Source organism: Oncorhynchus gorbuscha, linkage group LG02 (assembly GCF_021184085.1).
Source record: "Oncorhynchus gorbuscha isolate QuinsamMale2020 ecotype Even-year linkage group LG02, OgorEven_v1.0, whole genome shotgun sequence".
Classification (NCBI taxonomy): Eukaryota; Metazoa; Chordata; class Actinopteri; order Salmoniformes; family Salmonidae; genus Oncorhynchus; species Oncorhynchus gorbuscha.
In genome coordinates, this window is record NC_060174.1 from 92816849 (window position 1) to 92836770 (window position 19922).

Here is a 19922-nt window from a genome sequence, read left to right on the forward strand (position 1 = left end):
GATCACTGCACGAGAACATAGCCCATCTGTAAACAGCCCATCCAACTACCTCATCCCCATACTGTTCTTTTTTTCTCTCCTTTGCACCCATATCTCTACTTGGACATTCAGCTTCTGCACATCAGTCCAGTGTTTAATTGCTAAATTGTAATTATTTCGCCACTATGGCCTATTTATTGCATTACCTCTAATCCTATCTCATTTGCACACACTGTATATAGACTTTTCTATTGTGTTATTGACTGTAGGTTTGTTTATTCCATGTGTAACTGTTGTTTAGTCACACTGCTTTGCTTTATCTTGGCCAGGTCGCAGTTGTAAATGAGAACTTGTTCTCAACTGGCCTACCAGGTTAAATAAAATAAAAATTAAATGTAAAAAAATCAGAGCATAGAGTTACTCAAGTGGGTAGTATAAATAGATAAGCTGCTAAATTAGACAACAATGACCATTCAAACAAAGCCAACCTACCTTAAGCCACTGCCACTGGTAGGGTAAGACAGTGGAGGTCCAGGGAACTGACTAGCGGAGGGTGTCGGGGGCCAGGGACCACCCCACGCCATGCCCCCCACAGAAAGAGGCCTCCTGGGGTAGGGCGAGTACACCGAGGTGGGGTGAGCTCCAGCCGCCCTGCTGGGGCCCTGGAAGCTGGGCCGGCTCAGCTGCCCAGAGGAGAAGGAGTGGCGTGAACGGCTGGGCATGGGGCCAGTGCAGCTGTGGCTCAGACACTGGTGGCAGGAGCAAGCCGGGCCCGAGTGGATGACGGAGGCGCCAGACGCCAGCGGGTAGGGGAAGTTACCCTGCCGTCGGACCTGCCGCCTGAAGCCTGTGGCCTTGTTGACCTGGGCCAGCGCTGTGAGGTCCACTATGTAGTTATAGCCATGTGATGCCATATCCGCAGTGGCCTGCCGTGCCAGGTAGCTGTGTTCTAGTAGAATAGAAGTGCGAGTCTCATACGGAGTCCATCCTCCTTCGTCATTTGCCCACTCCCAATATACTCCGCTACCCAAGCCTGAGGACTGGGCAAACAATTGACGGCGTACAGACCGCGTTTTCCCTGGAAAGATAACACAGTGAATTCATACTTAGAGGTAAAGGTGCCTCGCACAGACAATTTTGCAGTAGACGTCACACGTCAGTGAATGTCTAACTGTATATTATAGTCTAGTACCTAGTGGTGTGCCTTCATAATGTCAGCTAAGCATTACACTACACATCCTGTGCTATTGAGAAGACTTCCTGCTGTTTTTCTCCCTTTTCCTGGACAAGTTTGTATCACAGGCTGCAGGTGTCAAAGGACATTTGGACTTGTCCTAACCGCCCCACTTTCAAAAAAAGAGACTTGGCTGTATCACTGCCTACTATCATGTCTGTCACGTTCGTTTTCGAGTTAGCCAGCTACCCAACTAGTTAGTTACCCAATAAAACATTGACATCGCTGGAAAACAACAAGACTGTTCGCTATAGATGTTAACAAGATAAGGAATGCTAGTATCTTTGGTTTATGGAGGTTAACTACAACAGCTAGCTAACGTAAATTAACTAACGATGCGTTAGCTAGGGCACAACAAAGCTAGAAAGCTTCAGTTAATTTGTAAATGTAATAACTAGCTACTGTTAGCTAGCTACATCACACACACACACACACACACACACACACACACACACACACACACGCTTAATTCCCTTACCTGTATCTTGGCGGAACTGGTTCAAGCTTGGTATGTCTATGAGATAAGGCGACAAGCTGGGATCGGATTGTCCTAGGCTGATGCTGGTGGAGCCAGGACCCCCACCTCTGTGTCCCCGCGGAGAGAAGTATTGTTCGATATAGCCGCTCACCTGGCCGCTATATGGTCGCCAGAAGCCAAGATCATCCTGCCATTCCCATACAACGACCATAGGCTGAGATTGTACAGGTGCTACCAATGTCGGTGTAGAGAGAGGGGGTCCATTTCTAGACCCATTTATCCCCACACATGAGCTAGAGGCAGTAGCCATATTTTACAGATAGCGATACGTCAAATTCAGTAAACGATAGAAAAAGCTGATGCTAGCTAATTCAGCTAACGTAGCACGCTAGGCTAAGAAGCTAAGTCAGGTGGACAAAACACGTTTTAACACTTTGCCAAACTACAGGACACCCTGCAGCTACCCTATCAATAAATTGTAGCGATCAAACCTAACTAAGTTAGCTAGCTAGCAAAACATCTTCAATTTGCAAGATGTAGCTAAAGTTAGCTTGCTTGGATTATTAAAATGACCCATTTTTACAAGAAGACTGATTCGAGGTCAGGCGGCAAACACTCAAGCAAATTGTTTAAAAGCATTTTGGCAAACCTTGCGAAGCAATAAATCTTTAGATGCGGAAATATATTGAGCTATGCTAGCTTACTAATCATTGCATTCCAACAAACTCAAACTGGCTAGCTACGCAAACCACATATAAACCAAACAGTCGGAACAATCGTTGCTTGGCAAATGACGACATGCGCACATCATTGTATTTTTAAAGCTCCAATGCAGCCGTTTTTACCTCAATATCAAATCATTTCTGGGTAACAATTAAGTACCTTACTGTGATTGTTTTCAATTAAAATGGTCAAAAACAAAACAAAAATATCAATTTCTCAAGCAACAATTTAGCTAGGACTGCTGAGAGTGGTGAGGGGTAAACTGACAACTAGCTGTCATTGGCAGAAAGCTTTGGAACTCTCTTTCTTATTGGTCTATTAACTAATTTACTGCCTGGTGATGTCACTACACAGGCCAAAATTCCATCCCACCAAAACAGGCAGACATTTCATGTGGCCTTTTCAAACAGCATTTAACACTAAAAGTGCATTATCATAATATCACAGTATTATTTCAACCTCTGTGTTGAAATATATATATAACAAATTATGTTTTTGACGGCACTGGAGTAATTTTAATAACTCTGTTGTTCTTTCAAACCTCAATGATTATATACTTTTCATTTCTCCATGACACCATGACCTTCTGAAGGAAACAATAATACGAAAGTAGTAGATTTTTTTTTTACACTTGCATTCATCACACACAAAGTCACTGCAGTCCTATAAAAGTGCAAGGCAACACATTTTATTTCAAAGGCCTACATGGCATTAAGGTACAGCATATAAATACTGGTGAATCCAGAGATAGCTGTTACAGGATAACACAGACCATTCTTTCTTTAACACACATTACATTCATGTTGACTTTAAGATTTACTCAGCACAGATGTGCTACAAACATAAAAAGCCTAGCTGAGAAAATCTCAACTCCACGTACAAGTACTCAGCAAAAGAAAAGCCATGAGGAGTTTTACAAAATATGAAAATTTGTCTTAGATATAGTGCTATCACCTTGGGTTATTCCTACCACGGAGTTTACCGGTACGCACACCTGAAGGTGAACATATTTCAGTTGATATACTTTGAGTTACATACAGTAGTAGTTAGTGTTGTAGAGACATTTGATTCAGTACTTAGATTACTGAACATTGTAATTTACATCCCTGCACATGATGTTTGTTTTTAAATCTTCAAAATAAATAAATAAATAAATCATACAAACAAATATCTGAATGTTGTAAAGCCAGATTGATCCAAGACATTTGTGCTGTAGTTACTCCCCATAACAAAAGTTTATGATAGATCAGACAAAAATAACCTAAAATGGTGAATACTTCAATGATTGTAAATTCCATAAGGTTAGTGCCATAACATAACCCCAGTTGGTTGGAATCACTTTTCTTTTGGAGAGCATTTTGAAAAAGGTGTATCAAGAAAATACCATCAGTGCTTGTGGGGATGAACAACTGTATATAAACACTAGATTTCTGATGCTATGTATTGGCCAATGAGAGGCTTTGAAGCCACAAATCGGCCATATTGGCACTCCTCAAAAGAAGCAGTCCTTCATTGGTATTCAGTATTTAAATTAATATGTTTCAAGGACAAAATTACATGTATTTAAGTATTTATTTTTGTAGTGGGGACAGTAACAATGTCTTTCTGTATTTTGTTTAGCGTACATAATATAATTTAAAAGTATGCATTAAAGTTGTCTATAATAGAATAAACATGGCTAGAATGAATGCAGACATTAATAAATGCATTTATATAACTTCCAAAATATTTTTTACAATGGTGGAGGAGTAATAAAATGGAGGCGCAGTGGCTTCAAAGCAGCACTCCCTGCCTGTCATCTAGTGTATATAAATCATTGAAGGAAACAAAATGAAAGAAAGCACTTATCTTGTAACAAATTATGCACAGATCCAATTGTTCCTCCTCACATTTCCATCCAAGCCACCATTTAAAAACATATCCAAACGTATATTTTCAGTCAGTAAAGTTTTTAAGCATTAGCACTCGGGCAAAGCTGAAACTTGGCAATACGATTATAAGTATTGGTTTGATAAAGTCCTCTCATTATATCCTCTTCCTGTAGCAGAGTATCTGTTTTCTTCTCTTCTAGTATTTCACCTTCCCAGGGACTTGCCCATTCACTCCACTGTAGTCCACCATGTACATGGGCCATTGCTAAATGTAGACGGAGACAAAGCAAAAGGAGGATAAATTAAGAGAGAGCACGAGGGAGATCAGTTATGCTGTTGCAGAAGCAAATGATGGCCCATCAATTACACAACCTTATTAGTGCCTTTTACAAATGCCTTTAAAACCTACAAATATAATATGAATGTATAAATAAAGTCAACTGTATCAAAGTATCAAATCAGAGCATTTCCGTTATGTATTTTTGATAATGAAAGGGAAAGGAGGACACCTAGTCAGTTGTACAACTGAATTAATTCAACTGAAATGTGTCCACATTTATCATGACTCTGATCACTTGGCTACATAGCTGATGCACGCTGGACTGTCCATTAATCACGGTAGTCCATTCTGCTTGTTTGTTTTATCTGTCGGCCGAGTTGCCTAGTCAATGCCATCTCACCTGCTGTTGTTATGCTAGCTGATTAGCTGTTGTCTCACCCACTGTTTTAGCTAGCTTTCCCAATTCAACACATGTGTTTACTGTATGCCTCGCTGTATGTCTCTCTCAAATGTCAATATGCCTTGTATACTGTTGCTCAGGTTAGTTATCATTGTTTTAGTTCACAATGGAGCCCCTAGTCCTATTCCTCATATCCCTGATACCTCCTTTGTCCCACCTCCCACATATGCGGTGACCTCACCTATTACAACCAGCATGTCCAGAGATAAAACCTCTCTCATCATCACCCAGTGCCTGGGCTTACCTCCGCCGTACCCGCACCCCACCATACCCCTGTCTGTGCATTATGCCCTGAATATATTCTACCATGCCCAGAAACCTGCTCCTCTTATTCTCTGTCCCCAACGCTCTAGGCGACCAGTTTTGATAGCCCTTAGCCGCACCCTCATACTACTCCTTCTCTGTTCCGCGGGTGATGTGGAGGTAAACCCAGGCCCTGCATGTCCCCAGGCACCCTCATTTGTTGACTTCTGTGATCGAAAAACCCTTGGTTTCATGCATGTCAACATTAGAAGCCTCCTCCCTAAGTTTGTTTTACTCACTGCTTTAGCACATTCTGCTAACCCTGATGTCCTTGCCGTGTCTGAATCCTGGCTCAGGAAGGCCACCAAAAATTCAGAGATTTCCATACCCAACTATAACATCTTCTGTCAAGATAGAACTGCCAAAGGGGGAGGAGTCACAGTCTACTGCAGAGATAGCCTGCAAAGTAATGTCATACTTTCCAGGTCCATACCCAAACAGTTCGAACTACTAATTCTGAAAATTACTCTCTCCAGAAATAAGTCTCTCACTGTTGCCGCCTGCTTACCGACCCCCCTCAGCTCCCAGCTGTGCCCTGGACACCATTTGCTTAATATGCTTAACACCCCGGCAGTCCTACAATCTAAGCTAGATGCCCTCAATCTCACACAAATCATCAAGGAACCCACCAGGTACAACCCTAACTCTGTAAGCAAGGGCACCCTCATAGACGTCATCCTGACCAACTGGCCTTCCAAATACACCTCCGCTGTCTTCAACCAGGATCTCAGCGACCACTGCCTCATTGCCTGTATCCGCTACGGTGCCGCAGTCAAACGACCACCCCTCATCACTGTCAAACGCTCCCTAAAACACTTCTGTGAGGCCTTTCTAATCGACCTGGCCCGGGTATCCTGGAAGGACATTGACCTCATCCCGTCAGTTGAGGATGCCTGGTCATTCTTTAAGAGTAACTTCCTCACCATATTAGATAAGCATGCTCCGTTCAAAAAATGCAGAACTAAGAACAGATACAGCCCTTGGTTCACTCCAGACCTGACTGCCCTCGACCAGCACAAAAACATCCTGTGGCGGACTGCAATAGCATCGAACAGTCCCCGCGATATGCAACTGTTCAGGGAAGTCAGGAACCAATACACGCAGTCAGTCAGGAAAGCTAAGGCCAGCTTCTTCAGGCAGAAGTTTGCATCCTGTAGCTCCAACTCCAAAAAGTTCTGGGACACTGTGAAGTTCATGGAGAACAAGAGCACCACCTCCCAGCTGCCCACTGCACTGAGGCTAGGGAACACGGTCACCACCGACAAATCCATGATTATCGAAAACTTCAACAAGCATTTCTCAACGGCTGGCCATGCCTTCCGCCTGGCTACTCCTACCTCTGCCAACAGCTCCGGCCCCCCCGCAGCTCCTCGCCCAAGCCTCTCCAGGTTCTCCTTGACCCAAATCCAGATAGCAGATGTTCTGAAAGAGCTGCAAAACCTGGACCAGTATAAATCAGCTGGGCTTGACAATCTGGACCCTCTATTTCTGAAACTATCCGCCGCCATTGTCGCAACCCCTATTTACCAGCCTGTTCAACCTCTCTTTCATATCGTCTGAGATCCCCAAGGATTGGAAAGCTGCAGCAGTCATCCCCCTCTTCAAAGGGGGAGACACCCTGGACCCAAACTGTTACAGACCTATATCCATTCTGCCCTGCCTATCTAAGGTCTTCGAAAGCCAAGTCAACAAACAGGTCACTGACCATCTCGAATCCCACCGTACCTTCTCCGCTGTGCAATCTGGTTTCCGAGCCGGTCACGGGTGCACCTCAGCCACACTCAAGGTACTAAACGACATCGTAACCGCCATCGATAAAAGACAGTACTGTGCAGCCGTCTTCATCGACCTTGCCAAGGCTTTCGACTCTGTCAATCACCATATTCTTATCGACAGACTCAGTAGCCTCGGTTTTTCGGATGACTGCCTTGCCTGGTTCACCAATTACTTTGCAGACAGAGTTCAGTGTGTCAAATCGGAGGGCATGTTGTCCGGTCCTCTGGCAGTCTCTATGGGGGTGCCACAGGGTTCAATTCTCGGGCCGACTCTTTTCTCTGTGTATATCAATGATGTTGCTCTTGCTGCGGGCGATTCCCTGATCCACCTCTACGCAGACGACACCATTCTGTACACTTTCGGCCCGTCATTGGACACTGTGCTATCTAACCTCCAATCGAGCTTCAATGCCATACAACACTCCTTCCGTGGCCTCCAACTGCTCTTAAACGCTAGTAAAACCAAATGCATGCTTTTTAACCGATCGCTGCCTGCACCCGCTTGCCCGACTAGCATCACCACACTGGATGGTTCCGGCCTTGAATATGTGGACACCTATAAGTACCCAGGTGTCTGGCTAGACTGCAAACTCTCCTTCCAGACCCATATCAAACATCTCCAATCGAAAATCAAATCAAGAGTCGGCTTTCTATTCCGCAACAAAGCCTCCTTAACTCACGCTGCCAAGCTTACCCTAGTAAAACTGACAATCCTACCGATCCTCGACTTCGGCGATGTCATCTACAAAATTGCTTCCAACACTCTTCTCAGCAAACTGGATGCAGTTTATCACAGTGCCATCCGTTTTGTCACTAAAGCACCCTATACTACCCACCACTGCGACTTGTATGCTCTAGTCGGCTGGCCCTCGCTACATATTCGTCGCCAGACCCACTGGCTCCAGGTCATCTACAAGGCCATGCTAGGCAAAGCTCCGCCTTATCTCAGCTCACTGGTCACGATGGCAACACCCATCCGTAGCACGCGCTCCAGCAGGTGTATCTCACTGATCATCCCTAAAGCCAACACATCATTTGGCCGCCTTTCATTCCAGTACTCTGCTGCCTGTGACTGGAACGAATTGCAAAAATCGCTGAAGTTGGAGACTTTTATCTCCCTCACCAACTTCAAACATCAGCTATCTGAGCAGCTAACCGATCGCTGCAGCTGTACATAATCTATTGGTAAATAGCCCACCCATTTTCACCTACCTCATCCCCAGTTTTTATTTATTTACTTTTCTGCTCTTTTGCACACCAATATCTCTACCTGTACATGATCATCTGATCATTTATCACTCCAGTGTTAATCTGCAATATTGTAATTATTCGCCTACCTCCTCATGCCTTTTGCACACATTGTATATAGACTCCCCCTTTTTTTTCACGGCTGTGTTATTGACTTGTTAATTGTTTACTTCATGTGTAACTCTGTGTTGTCTGTTCACACTGCTATGCTTTATCTTGGCCAGGTAGCAGTTGCAAATGAGAACCTGTTCTCAACTAGCCTACCTGGTTAAATAAAGGTGAAATAAAAATAAAATAAAAAATCACAACCCCTCTGAATCAGAGAGGTGTGGAGGGCTGCCTTAACCGACATCCACGTCTTCGGGGCCCGGGGAACAGTGGGTTAACTGCCTTGCTCAGGGGCAGAACAACAGATTTTTACCTTTATCAGCTCTGAGATTCGATCCAGCAACCTTTCGGTTACTGGCCCAACGCTCCTACAAGCCAGGCTACAATAACCACTAAATACTGTACAACAAACTGTTATATAATAGCTTTATTAGTACCACATACCATCACTGGAATCTGATTGGTTGATACCCCTGACTCAGAGGGTAAGGAAACTCGGCTGCTCTCCAGGACTCTTTTGCGCTTGCGTCGATTGGTAGAAACCTCTTTCCCTTCTTAAACCACAAAAACAACATAACCGTTTTGTAAGTACTTCTAAAACACGTGTCCTTATGGACTGCATTACTTAAAACAAAAAATGTATTGGCTACTGTATAACAATCCTTACCTGTGTTACATGTTTGGGTGCATATTTCTGCAAAAGGCCTGTAGAAAAGAAAATGAATTTCAATTCTGTAGATGGACAGAGAAGGGAGCCTGGCTTTTACCCAAGAGTGAGTCTTTCTACTAAAATTTCAACTTGTAGTTCTTTCATGTCCTTCTTTCACATTTTAGGCTTTTAATCCAAAATCTAGGATATTTCTACAAACTCCAGATTCATACAATTATTATACTGACAAAGACACTCACTGTAGCTGGCTCTTGATGTTGATGGTGATATCATCTCGGGCTTGAAGGATCTTTTCCAGGCGGACTATGTCGTAAGTGTTGGGATTTCGGAAGGGAATATCATCCGGAAGGCCAATAACTTCAACAGAGTCGGGACTGGCACGGATCAGCTTGTATGGGACTATGACGGAGCGGTCCAGGCCCAGAGCGTCACCTGAACATTAAGCTATTCAGTCAGTTTGGGCCAGATTTTAACTCCCAATAAATTAGAATTTTAACTAGTTTGCATTGCATTGATGTCAATGGGAGATAAAAGTGAATATTTCATTTATGTGTAAATTGGGATTTACCCCTTTAGGAATAAATCACTAGAAGTTTATACTTTAACTCAATTTTTTTAGTAAGGTTTATATAGATAAAGCAAATTGTACAAATGGAGGATATACACTGACCATATTTCTGGTTGAAAAGTTCTTTCACTTGCTCACGGAGGATCACTTTCTCCCCCATGCGGTTGACCTCCTCGTCATCTGTCGGTTCAGGAGGAGAGGAGTCAAACAGAATTGGTGAGGACAGTTTAGCAGATGTTACAGTGCCTTCAGAAATTATTTACACTCCTTGACTTTTTCCACATTTGGTGGTGTTACAGCCTAGTTTTTAATGGAATAAATTGAGATTCATGGGCATTGGCCTACACATAATACCCCATAATGTCAAAGTGGAATGATGTTTTCAATTTTTATACTAATTCATTAGAAATTAATAGCTGACAGTGGTGTAAAATACTTAAGCAAAAATACTTTAAAGTACTACTTAAGTAGTTTGTTTGGGTATCTGTAATTGACTTTTTATACTTTTGATAACTTTTACTCTCCATCATTCCTAAAGAAAATAATGTACTTTTAACTCCATACATTTTCCCTTACATCCAAAAGTAGTTGTTTAATTTAGAATGCTTATCAGGACAAGAAAATGGTCCAATTCACAATTATCAAGAGAACATCCCTGGTCAACCCTCTCATCTGGTGGACTCACTAAACACAAACGATTGATGTCTGAGTGTTGGACTGTGCCCCTGGCTATCCGTAAATTAAAATAACAAGAAAATCATGCCGTCTGGTTTGCTTAATATAAGCAATGTGAAATGATTTATACTTGTACTTCTGATACGTACAGTGCCTTGCGAAAGTATTCGGCCCCCTTGTACTTTTTAATTTTAATTTTAATTTTACCTTTATTTAACCAGGCAAGTCAGTTAAGAACATATTCTTATTTTCAATGACGGCCTGGGAACAGTGGGTTAACTGCCTGTTCAGGGGCAGAACGACAGATTTGTACCTTGTCAGCTCGGGGGTTTGAACTCGCAACCTTCCGGTTACTAGTCCAACGCTCTAACCACTAGGCTACGCTGCGACCTTTTGCCACATTTCAGGCTTCAAACATAAAGATATAAAACTGTATTTTTTTGTGAAGAATCAACAAGTGGGACACAATCATGAAGTGGAACAACATTTATTGGATATTTCAAACTTGTTCAACAAATCAAAAACTGAAAAATTGGGCATGCAAATTTATTCAGCCCCTTTACATTCAGTGCAGCAAAATCTCTCCAGAAGTTCAGTGAGGATCTCTGAATGATCCAATGATGACCTAAATGACTAATGATGATAAATACAATCCACCTGTGTGTAATCAAGTCTCCGTATAAATGCACCTGCACTGTGATAGTCTCAGAGGTCCGTTAAAAGCGCAGAGAGCATCATGAAGAACAAGGAACACACCAGGCAGGTCCAAGATACTGTTGTGAAGAAGTTTAAAGCGGGATTTGGATACAAAAATATTTCCCAAGCTTTAAACATCCCAAGGAGCACTGTACAAGCGATAATATTGAAATGGAAGGAGTATCAGACCACTGCAAATCTACCAAGACCTGGCCGTCCCTCTTTCAGCGCATACAAGGAGAAGACTGATCAGAGATGCAGCCAAGAGGCCCATGATCACTCTGGATGAACTGCAGAGATCTACAGCTGAGGTGGGAGACTCTGTCCATAGGACAACAATCAGTCGTATATTGCACAAATCTGGCCTTTATGGAAGAGTGGCAAGAAGAAAGCCATTTCTTAAAGATATCCATAAAAGGTGTCGTTTAAAGTTTGCCACAAGCCACCTGGGAGACACACCAAACATGTGGAAGAAGGTGCTCTGGTCAGATGAAACCAAAATTGAACTTTTTGGCAACAATGCAAAACGTTATGTTTGGCGTAAAAGCAACACAGCTCATCACCCTGAACACACCATCCCCACTGTCAAACATGGCGGTGGCAGCATCATGGTTTGGGCCTGCTTTTCTTCAGCAGGGACAGGAAAGATGGTTAAAATTGATGGGAAGATGGATGGAGCCAAATACAGGACCATTCTGGAAGAAACCCTGATGGAGTCTGCAAAAGACCTGAGACTGGGACGGAGATTTGTCTTCCAACAAGACAATGATCCAAAACATAAAGCAAAATCTACAATGGAATGGTTCAAAAATAAACATATCCAGGTGTTAGAATGGCCAAGTCAAAGTCCAGACCTGAATCCAATCGAGAATCTGTGGAAAGAACTGAAAACTGCTGTTCACAAATGCTCTCCATCCAACCTCACTGTTTTGCAAGGAGGAATGGGAAAAAAATTCAGTCTCTCGATGTGCAAAACTGATAGAGACATACCACAAGCGACTTACAGCTGTAATCACAGCAAAAGGTGGCGCTACAAAGTATTAACCTAATAATTTTGCACGCCCAATTTTTCAGTTTTTGATTTGTTAAAAAAGTTTGAAATATCCAATAAATGTCGTTCCACTTCATGATTGTGTCCCACTTGTTGTTGATTCTTCACAAAAAAATACAGTTTTATATCTTTATGTTTGAAGCCTGAAATGTGGCAAAAGATCGCATAGTTAAAGGGGGCCGAATCCTTTCGCAAGGCACTGTAAGTATATTTGAGCAATTCCAATTACTTTTGATACTTAGGTATATTTAAAACCAAATACTTTTAGACTTTTACTTTTACTCGAGTCATTTTCTATTAAGGTACCTTTACTTTTACTTGAGTATAACAATTGGGTACTTTTTCCACCACTGAAATGTCTTGAGTCAATAAGTATTCAACCCCCTCGTTATGGCAAGCCTAAATAAGTTCAGGAATAAACATGTGCTTAACAAGTCACACAATAAATTCCATGGACTCACTCTGTGTGCAAAAATAGTGTTTAACATGATTCTTGAATGACTACCTCATCTCTGTACCCCACACATACAATTATATGTAAGGTCCCTGAGTCGAGCAGTGAATTTCAAACACAGATTCAACCACAAAGTCCAGGGAGGTTTTCCAATGCCGTGCGAAGAAGGGCAGCTATTGCTAGATGGGTAAAAATGTAAAAAGCATGCATTCACCATGAGGCCAATGGGGACTTTAAAACAGTTATGTTAAAACAGTAATGGCGATGATATGATAAAACTGAGGATGGATCAACAACATTGTAGTTAATCCACAATACTAACCTAATTGACAGAGTAAAAAGAAAGCCTGTACAGAATACAAATATTCCAAAACATGCATCTTGTTTGCAACAATGCACTAAAGTAATACTGCAAATAATGTGGCAAAGCAATACACTTTTTTTCCTGAATCTAAAGTGTTACGTTCATGGCAAATCCAATACAACACATTACTGAGAACCACTCTCCATATTTTCAAGCATAGTGGTGGCTGCATCATGTTATGGGTATGCTTGTAATCATAAAGGACTAGGGAGTTTTTTCAGCACAAAAAATTTACAGAGCGGAGATAAGCACAGGCAAAATCCTAGGGGAAAACCAGGTTCAGTCTACTTTCCACCAAACACTGGGAGATTAATTGACCTTTCAGCAGGACAATAACCTAAAACACAAGGCCAAATCTACACTGGAGAGGCTTACGAAGAAGACAGTGAATGTTCCTGAGTGGCCAACTTACAGTTTTGACTTACAGTACCAGTCAAAAGTTTGGACACACCTACTCATTCAAGGGTTTTTCATTATTTTTTACTATTTTCTACATTGTAGAATAATAGCGAAGACATCAAAACCATGAAATAACACATATGGAATACCGTAGTAACCAAATAAGTGTTCAACAAATTAAAATATATTTTATATTTGAGATTCTTCAAAGTAGCCACCCTTTGCTTTGATGACAGCTTTGCACACTCTTTGCATTCTCTCAACCAGCTTCATGAGGTGAATGCATTTCAATTAACAGGTGTGCCTTGTTAAATGTTAATTTGTGGAATGTCTTTCCTCAATGCGTTTGATCTAATCAGTTGTGTTGTGACAAGGTAGGGGTGGTATACAGAAGTAAGCTCTATTTGGTAAAAGACCAAGACCATTTATGGCAAGAACAGCTCAAATAAGCAAAGAGAAACGACAGTCCATAATTAATTGAAGACATGAAGGTCAGTTAATGCGAAACATTTCAAGAACTTTGAAAGTTTCTTCAAGTGCAGTTGCAAAAACCAATGATGAAACTGTCTCTCATGAGGACCGCCACAGGAAAGGAAGAGCCAGAGTTTCCACTGCTTCAGAGGATAAGTTCATTTGAGTTAACTGCACCTCAGATTGCAGCCCAAATAAATGCTTCACAGAGTTCAAGTAACAGACACATCTCAACATCAACTGTTCAGAGAAGACTGCGTGAATCAGATCTTAATGGTAGAATTGCTGCAAAGAAACCACTACTAGAGGACACCAATAATAAGAAGAGACTTTCTCGGGCCAAGAAACACGAGCAATGGACATTAAACTGGTGGAAATCTGTCCTTTGGACTGATGAGTCCAAATTTGAGATTTTTGGTTCCAACCGCCGTGTCTTTGTGAGACACATAGTAGGTGAACGGATGATCTCTGCATATGTGGTTCCCACCATGAAGCATGGAGGAGGTGTGATGGTGTGGGGATACGTTGCTGGTGACACTGACTGTGATTTATTTTGAATTCAAGGTACACATAACTAGCATGCCTACCACAGCACTCTGCAGCGATACAGCATCCCATCTGTTTTGCGCTTAGTGGGACTATCAATTGTTTTTCAACAGGACAATGACCCTAAACACACCTCCAGGCTGTGTAAGGGCTATTAGTAAAGTGATGGAGTGCTGCATCAAATGACCCAACCTCCACAATCACCCAACCTCAACCCAATTGAGATGGTTCAGGATGAGTTGGACCACAGAGTGAAGGAAAAGCAGCCAACAAGTGCCCAGCATATGTAGGAACTTCTTCAAGACTGTTGGAAAAGCATTCCCCATGAAGCTGGTTGAGAGAATGCCAAGAGTGGGAAAAGCTGTCATCGAGGCAAAGGGTGGCTACTTTGAAGAATCTCAAATATAAAATATATTTTGATTTATTGAACTCCATTTTGCTGCAGGGGCAGTATTGAGTAGCTTGGATGAAAAGGTGCCCATTGTAAACGGCCAGCTCCTCAGTTTCAGTTGCTAATATATGCATATTATTATTAGTATTGGATAGAAAACGCTCTAAAGTCTCCAAAACGGTCAAAATATTGTCTGTGAGTATAACAGAACTGATATTGCAGGCGAAACCCTGAGGGAAATCAAAGCAGGAAGTGGCTTCTATTTTGAAAACTCCATGTTCCATAGCCCCCCTTTGCTCCATTTAAAGGGATATGAACCAGATTCCTTTTCCTATCGCTTCCTCAAGGTATCAACAGTCTTCAGACAAAGCTTCAGGCTTTTATTTTGAAAAATGAGCCAGAACGATAACATCGCGTCAAGTGGTCACATGAGTTTTCCTTGCGCAACAGAATTTGGACAGCCATTGTTTTCCCCTCTCCTACTGTGAAAGACATTTGCGGTTGATATATTATCGATTATATATTTTAAAAACAACCTGAGGATTGATTATAAAAAATGTTTGACATGTTTCTGTGGACATAATGGAAACTATTTGGAATTTCGTGTGCGTTGTCGTGACCGCTCTTTCCTGTGGATTTCTGAACATAACGCGAGGTATTTTGGATATAAAAATCATCTTTATGGAACAAACAGAACATTTGTTGTGTAACTGGGAGTCTCGTGAGTGAAAACATCCGAAAATCATCAAAGGTAAACGATTAATTTGATTTTTGCTTTTCTGATTTTCATGACCGAGCTACCTGATGCTAAGTGTACTTAATGTTTTATCGTGCCATCGATAAACTTACACAAACGCTTGGATTGCTTTCGCTGTAAAGCATAATTTCAAAATCTGACACGACAGGTGGATTAACAAAAGGCTAAACTGTGTTTTCCTATATTGCACTTGTGATTTCATGAACATAAATATTTATAGTAATATTTATTGTATGTAGCGCTATGCTATTCAGAGGTTGTTGATGACACTTATCCTGATAGGCGGATTGCAGCCATAACAGGTTAAAACGTTTTGGGTTACTACATGATTCCATATGTGTTATTTCATAGTTTTGATGTCTTCACTACTATTCTATATTGTAGAAAATAGTAAAAAGAAAAACCCATGAATGAGTAGGTGTGTCCAAACTTTTGACTGGTACTGTAAATCTACTTGAAAATCTATGGCAAGACCTGAACATGGTTGTCTAGCAATGATCAACAACCAATTTGACAGAGCTTGAAGAATTTTAAAAATAATAAATTGGCAAATGTTGCACAATCCAGTTGTGGAAAGGTCTTAGAGACTTATTCAAAAAGACTCACAACTGTAATCGCAGCCAAAGGTGATTCTACAAAGTATTGACTCAAGGGTGAGAATACTTATGCAACTAGCGCCTAACAGTGCAGCAAATGTCAAACAACTACACAAATAATAAATAATCAAAAACTAGAAACAAGAAATCAAGAATTTCAGATCTAATCAAATGCACAACCCAAATAACACTGTATCTGTAATCCAAATGCAATATATGCGTATACACATGTTTATAAAATAAATACATATATCTGGTGATAAGTATACTTTATTTTTTCTTGCTCTGGGCATCTGCATGCTCCTATTTAATGGATGTAATCATGACAGTTTCAAACCAGGTATTCTTACAGCTGTTACAGGCTTTGTTTTTCCATTTATGTTTTGGGGTTGGACTTTAGCACGTACAGCTCGTTAGCACGTAGGGCGCACCGATTGGTGTCACATCATTGGTCAGTATGTGTTACATCTCTGCAGGTTGCCATCTGGTTAGTGGGAAGGTGTTTCACCTGTGCTGGCCCAGGTGCTATTTAAGAGTGGCTGCCCCAGAGCTCTAGTCGTCTTGGTCGATGCAGATGGTTATCACCTTTAGGGTGCCTTTGTTTTTTGATTTCTAGACAAACAATCCTTTATCTGATTTCCCGGATTTTGTTTTGCACCATCTTTTTGATGTGCTTCCTGTGTTTAAGTTTGGAGTGGATTTTATTTTGTTTGCCTCTTCTTGGGCAAATTTAGTGGGTGCTCATGGTGACTGTCTTAAGTGCTAGTTGCTGATGCTCGTCAACTTTTAGTGGACATCCCCATGAGTGTCTTTCAGAACCCCTCCTAAAACCCCACCTGTTTAGTTGTGGTTGTTGGTCAGATCCTTCTATTTGAGTGACATTTTTGTTTTTCTTGCTGGGGAACGTAACACAGCGTCAAAATAAACAGGCAACACAATTAGAATGCTCACCACTTATTGAGGCGTAGGCCTTCTTCAATAAAGTGATCCGACGAGGTGCTAAGAGGGAGACAAATGTAATGTCATTTTTATATAACTACACTAGTAATATAAAACAAACAGTTGGGCCTGACACAGGATATTTCCTATCCAATCATGCTCTTTAATTGGAAATTCATAAATATGAATCGAATATGCCATTAATATAGTGTTACCTGGTTTAGGGATGAGTCCTTGGAAAGGTCTGCAAGAGACAAAGATGGAATCTTAACATCAGTAAACCAACTACCAGGGAGAAACAAAAGTAGCAGTATTTTGTCCACTGAGGGTTGGTAGTTGAGTAGCCCTGCCGTATGCCTTATTTTCACAATACCATGAAAAGGTGAAGGAGAACTACCCACCTGGTGATGGTGAAGCAGATCTTGTCAGCCACCGCCAAGATCCTCTCCAGGTTTTGCGAGCCAAAGGTACATGGTTTCCTGAAAGGGATGCCAGGGGGCAGGCCCTCGATGATCACCGAGCCCGGGTTGCTCTTGATCCTCTTGTAAGGCACCTGGACTGGGTATTTTATGCCAAGTGCCTCCCCATACTTCCTGTTGAACAGGTCCTGGACCTGCTCTCTCAGGGTGTTGGCAAGGTCGATCCTGGACAGCTTGGCCTCTAAGCTATCTGTTAACAGAACCACATGACGATATCAGATGAATGGATAAGTTTAATTACACATTTTCAGCTTTTGGTATTTTATTAGGATCCCCATAAGCTGTTGCAATAGCAGCAGCTACTCTTCCTGGGGTCCACACAAAACATGAAACAATATAGAACATTAATAGACAAGAACAGCTCAAGGACAGAACTACATCAATTTAAAAAAATATATTTAAAAAGGCATACATAGCCTACATATCAATACATACACACAAACTCTCTAGGTCAAATAGGAGAGAGGCGTTGTGCCATGAGGTGTTGTTTTATCTGTTTTTTAAAAGCAGGTTTGCTGTTCATTTGAGCAACACATTAATGTTTCTTATAAAATAAGAAGTGATGCAGTCAGTCTCTCCTCAACTCTTAGGCAAGAAAGACTGGCATGTATAGTATTATTATCACCCTTCTGATTACAATGAACAGCAAGATGTGCCGCTCTGTTCTGGGCCAGCTGCAGCTTAATTAGGTATTTCCCTGCTGCACTCGACCATAAGACTGGACAATAATCAAGATAAGACAAAACTGGAGCCTGCAAAACTTGCTTTTTATATATTATTTATATATTTTTTCTATATGTTTTGGCCATGACAGTTTACAATCTAAGGTAAAACCAAGTAATTTAGTCTCCTAAACTTGTTCAACAGCCACACCATTCATTGCCAGATTCAGCTGAGATCTAGAACTTAGAGAATGATTTGTATCAAATACAATGCTCTCAGTTTTAGGGTTCAGGACCAGTTTATTACTGGCCACTCATTCCAAAAAAAGACTGCAACTTTTTGTTAAGGGTTTCAGTGACTTCATTAACTGTGGTTGCTAATGCGTATATGTTTAATCATCAGCATACATGGACACACATGCTGTGTTTAATGCCAGTGGCAGGTCATTGGTAGAAATAGAAAATAGTAGCGGGCCTAGAGAGCTGCTCTGCGGTACACCACATTTGACATGTTTGACATTATAGAAGCTTCCATTAAATACAATCCTTTGAGTTCTATTAGATAGATAGCTCTGAATCCACGATATGGCAGAGGTTGAAAAGCCATAACACATACATTTTTTCAACAACAGGTTATGGTCAATAATATCAAAGGCTACACTGAAATCTAACAGTACAGCTCCCACAATCTTCTTATTATCAATTTATTTCAACCAATCATCAGTGAGTGCAGTACATGTTGAGTGCCCTTCTCTATAAGCATGCATTCATTTGTTTACAGAGAAATGTCATTGTATTTGGTGTCATGACGTTGGCCTGGGGGGTAGGTTTATGACAGTCATATAATACCTCTTTCCCCCGGTTTCCTCTCTCTACCCTACTGATGTGACATGTGAAAACCCCTTGGTTAACATAGAGATTCTGGGAACATCAGAAGGTGGGGGGAAATTAACTATATTCTGGTAATCTGACCAACTAAACATATGTGGTGGTACTTAATGAATATGATGTCAGTTCGGTTGTCATCAGAGACATTCTTATCAATGATAGGATGACATAGACTCTACAGTGGAAAGTCTACACATCAGAGAGATTTGGGTTTTCATAAGGTTAGGGCTCTGCTCAATCAGTGGCCCGCCCCTGTGAAGAGACATGGGTTATAAAACTTTTCAAACACACCCTTCTCGCGCCACTATATAAAGCCTTGACGAAAATGTTACCTCCTGTTCCAAGTACGTGAGGGCTGCAGCCTCTGCATTAAAAGGACTAACATGTCAACTACAGAACTAAGCCAGAACTTAGCGTGAGCTTTGGTTGGACTCAACTCCAGCCACTTTAATAATGGGAATTGATGTAAAATATATCACTAGCCACTTTAAACAATGCTACTTAATATAATGTTTACATACCCAACATTATTTATCTCATATGTATATGTATATACTGCACTCTATATCATCTACTGCATCTTTATGTAATACATGTATCACTTGTGTGTATAAGGTAGTAGTTTTGGAATTGTTAGATTACTCGTTCGTTATTACTGCATTGCAGCATTAACATCTGCTAACAATGTGTATGTGACAAATACAATTTGATTTGATTCGAATGGTATGAACTTTGAACTCTTATTCACTACAGAAGTGATACCTCCTAGCCGTTGAGTTAGCAACAGCAGCTGCAAACGGGGTCTAGGAAAGAACAGACAGAGTATCCCGTCTACCACACAACAACGTTACTACAAC

The 19922-nt window shown here is 41.3% G+C and overlaps 2 protein-coding genes across 5 annotated transcripts in view; both read right to left on the reverse strand.

Moving 5' to 3' along the window:
- Positions 1-2680, reverse strand: part of dtx2 (deltex 2, E3 ubiquitin ligase) — a 30652-nt gene extending 27972 nt beyond the window's left edge. Inside the window, exons 1-2 of one of the 2 annotated variants that reach the window (XM_046327295.1) lie at positions 1692-2680; positions 472-1057 (exon numbers count right to left, since the gene is read on the reverse strand). In XM_046327295.1, the coding sequence (XP_046183251.1) occupies positions 472-1057; positions 1692-2001 (896 nt within the window). In that variant the 5' untranslated portion in view covers positions 2002-2680. The remainder of the gene's footprint in view (positions 1-471; positions 1058-1691) is intronic. The other variant, XM_046327304.1, reaches the window with a different exon arrangement.
- A 406-nt stretch (positions 2681-3086) lies between these two features.
- gtf2ird1 (GTF2I repeat domain containing 1) overlaps positions 3087-19922 on the reverse strand; it is a 50589-nt gene continuing 33753 nt past the window's right edge. For all 3 annotated transcript variants that reach the window (XM_046327333.1, XM_046327317.1, XM_046327326.1), the window contains 8 exons: positions 17438-17705; positions 17252-17280; positions 17049-17096; positions 9800-9877; positions 9369-9561; positions 9127-9164; positions 8904-9013; positions 3087-4550 (listed from right to left, as the gene is read on the reverse strand). In XM_046327333.1, coding sequence (XP_046183289.1) covers positions 4482-4550; positions 8904-9013; positions 9127-9164; positions 9369-9561; positions 9800-9877; positions 17049-17096; positions 17252-17280; positions 17438-17705 — 833 coding nt within the window. In that variant the 3' untranslated portion in view covers positions 3087-4481. The remainder of the gene's footprint in view (positions 4551-8903; positions 9014-9126; positions 9165-9368; positions 9562-9799; positions 9878-17048; positions 17097-17251; positions 17281-17437; positions 17706-19922) is intronic.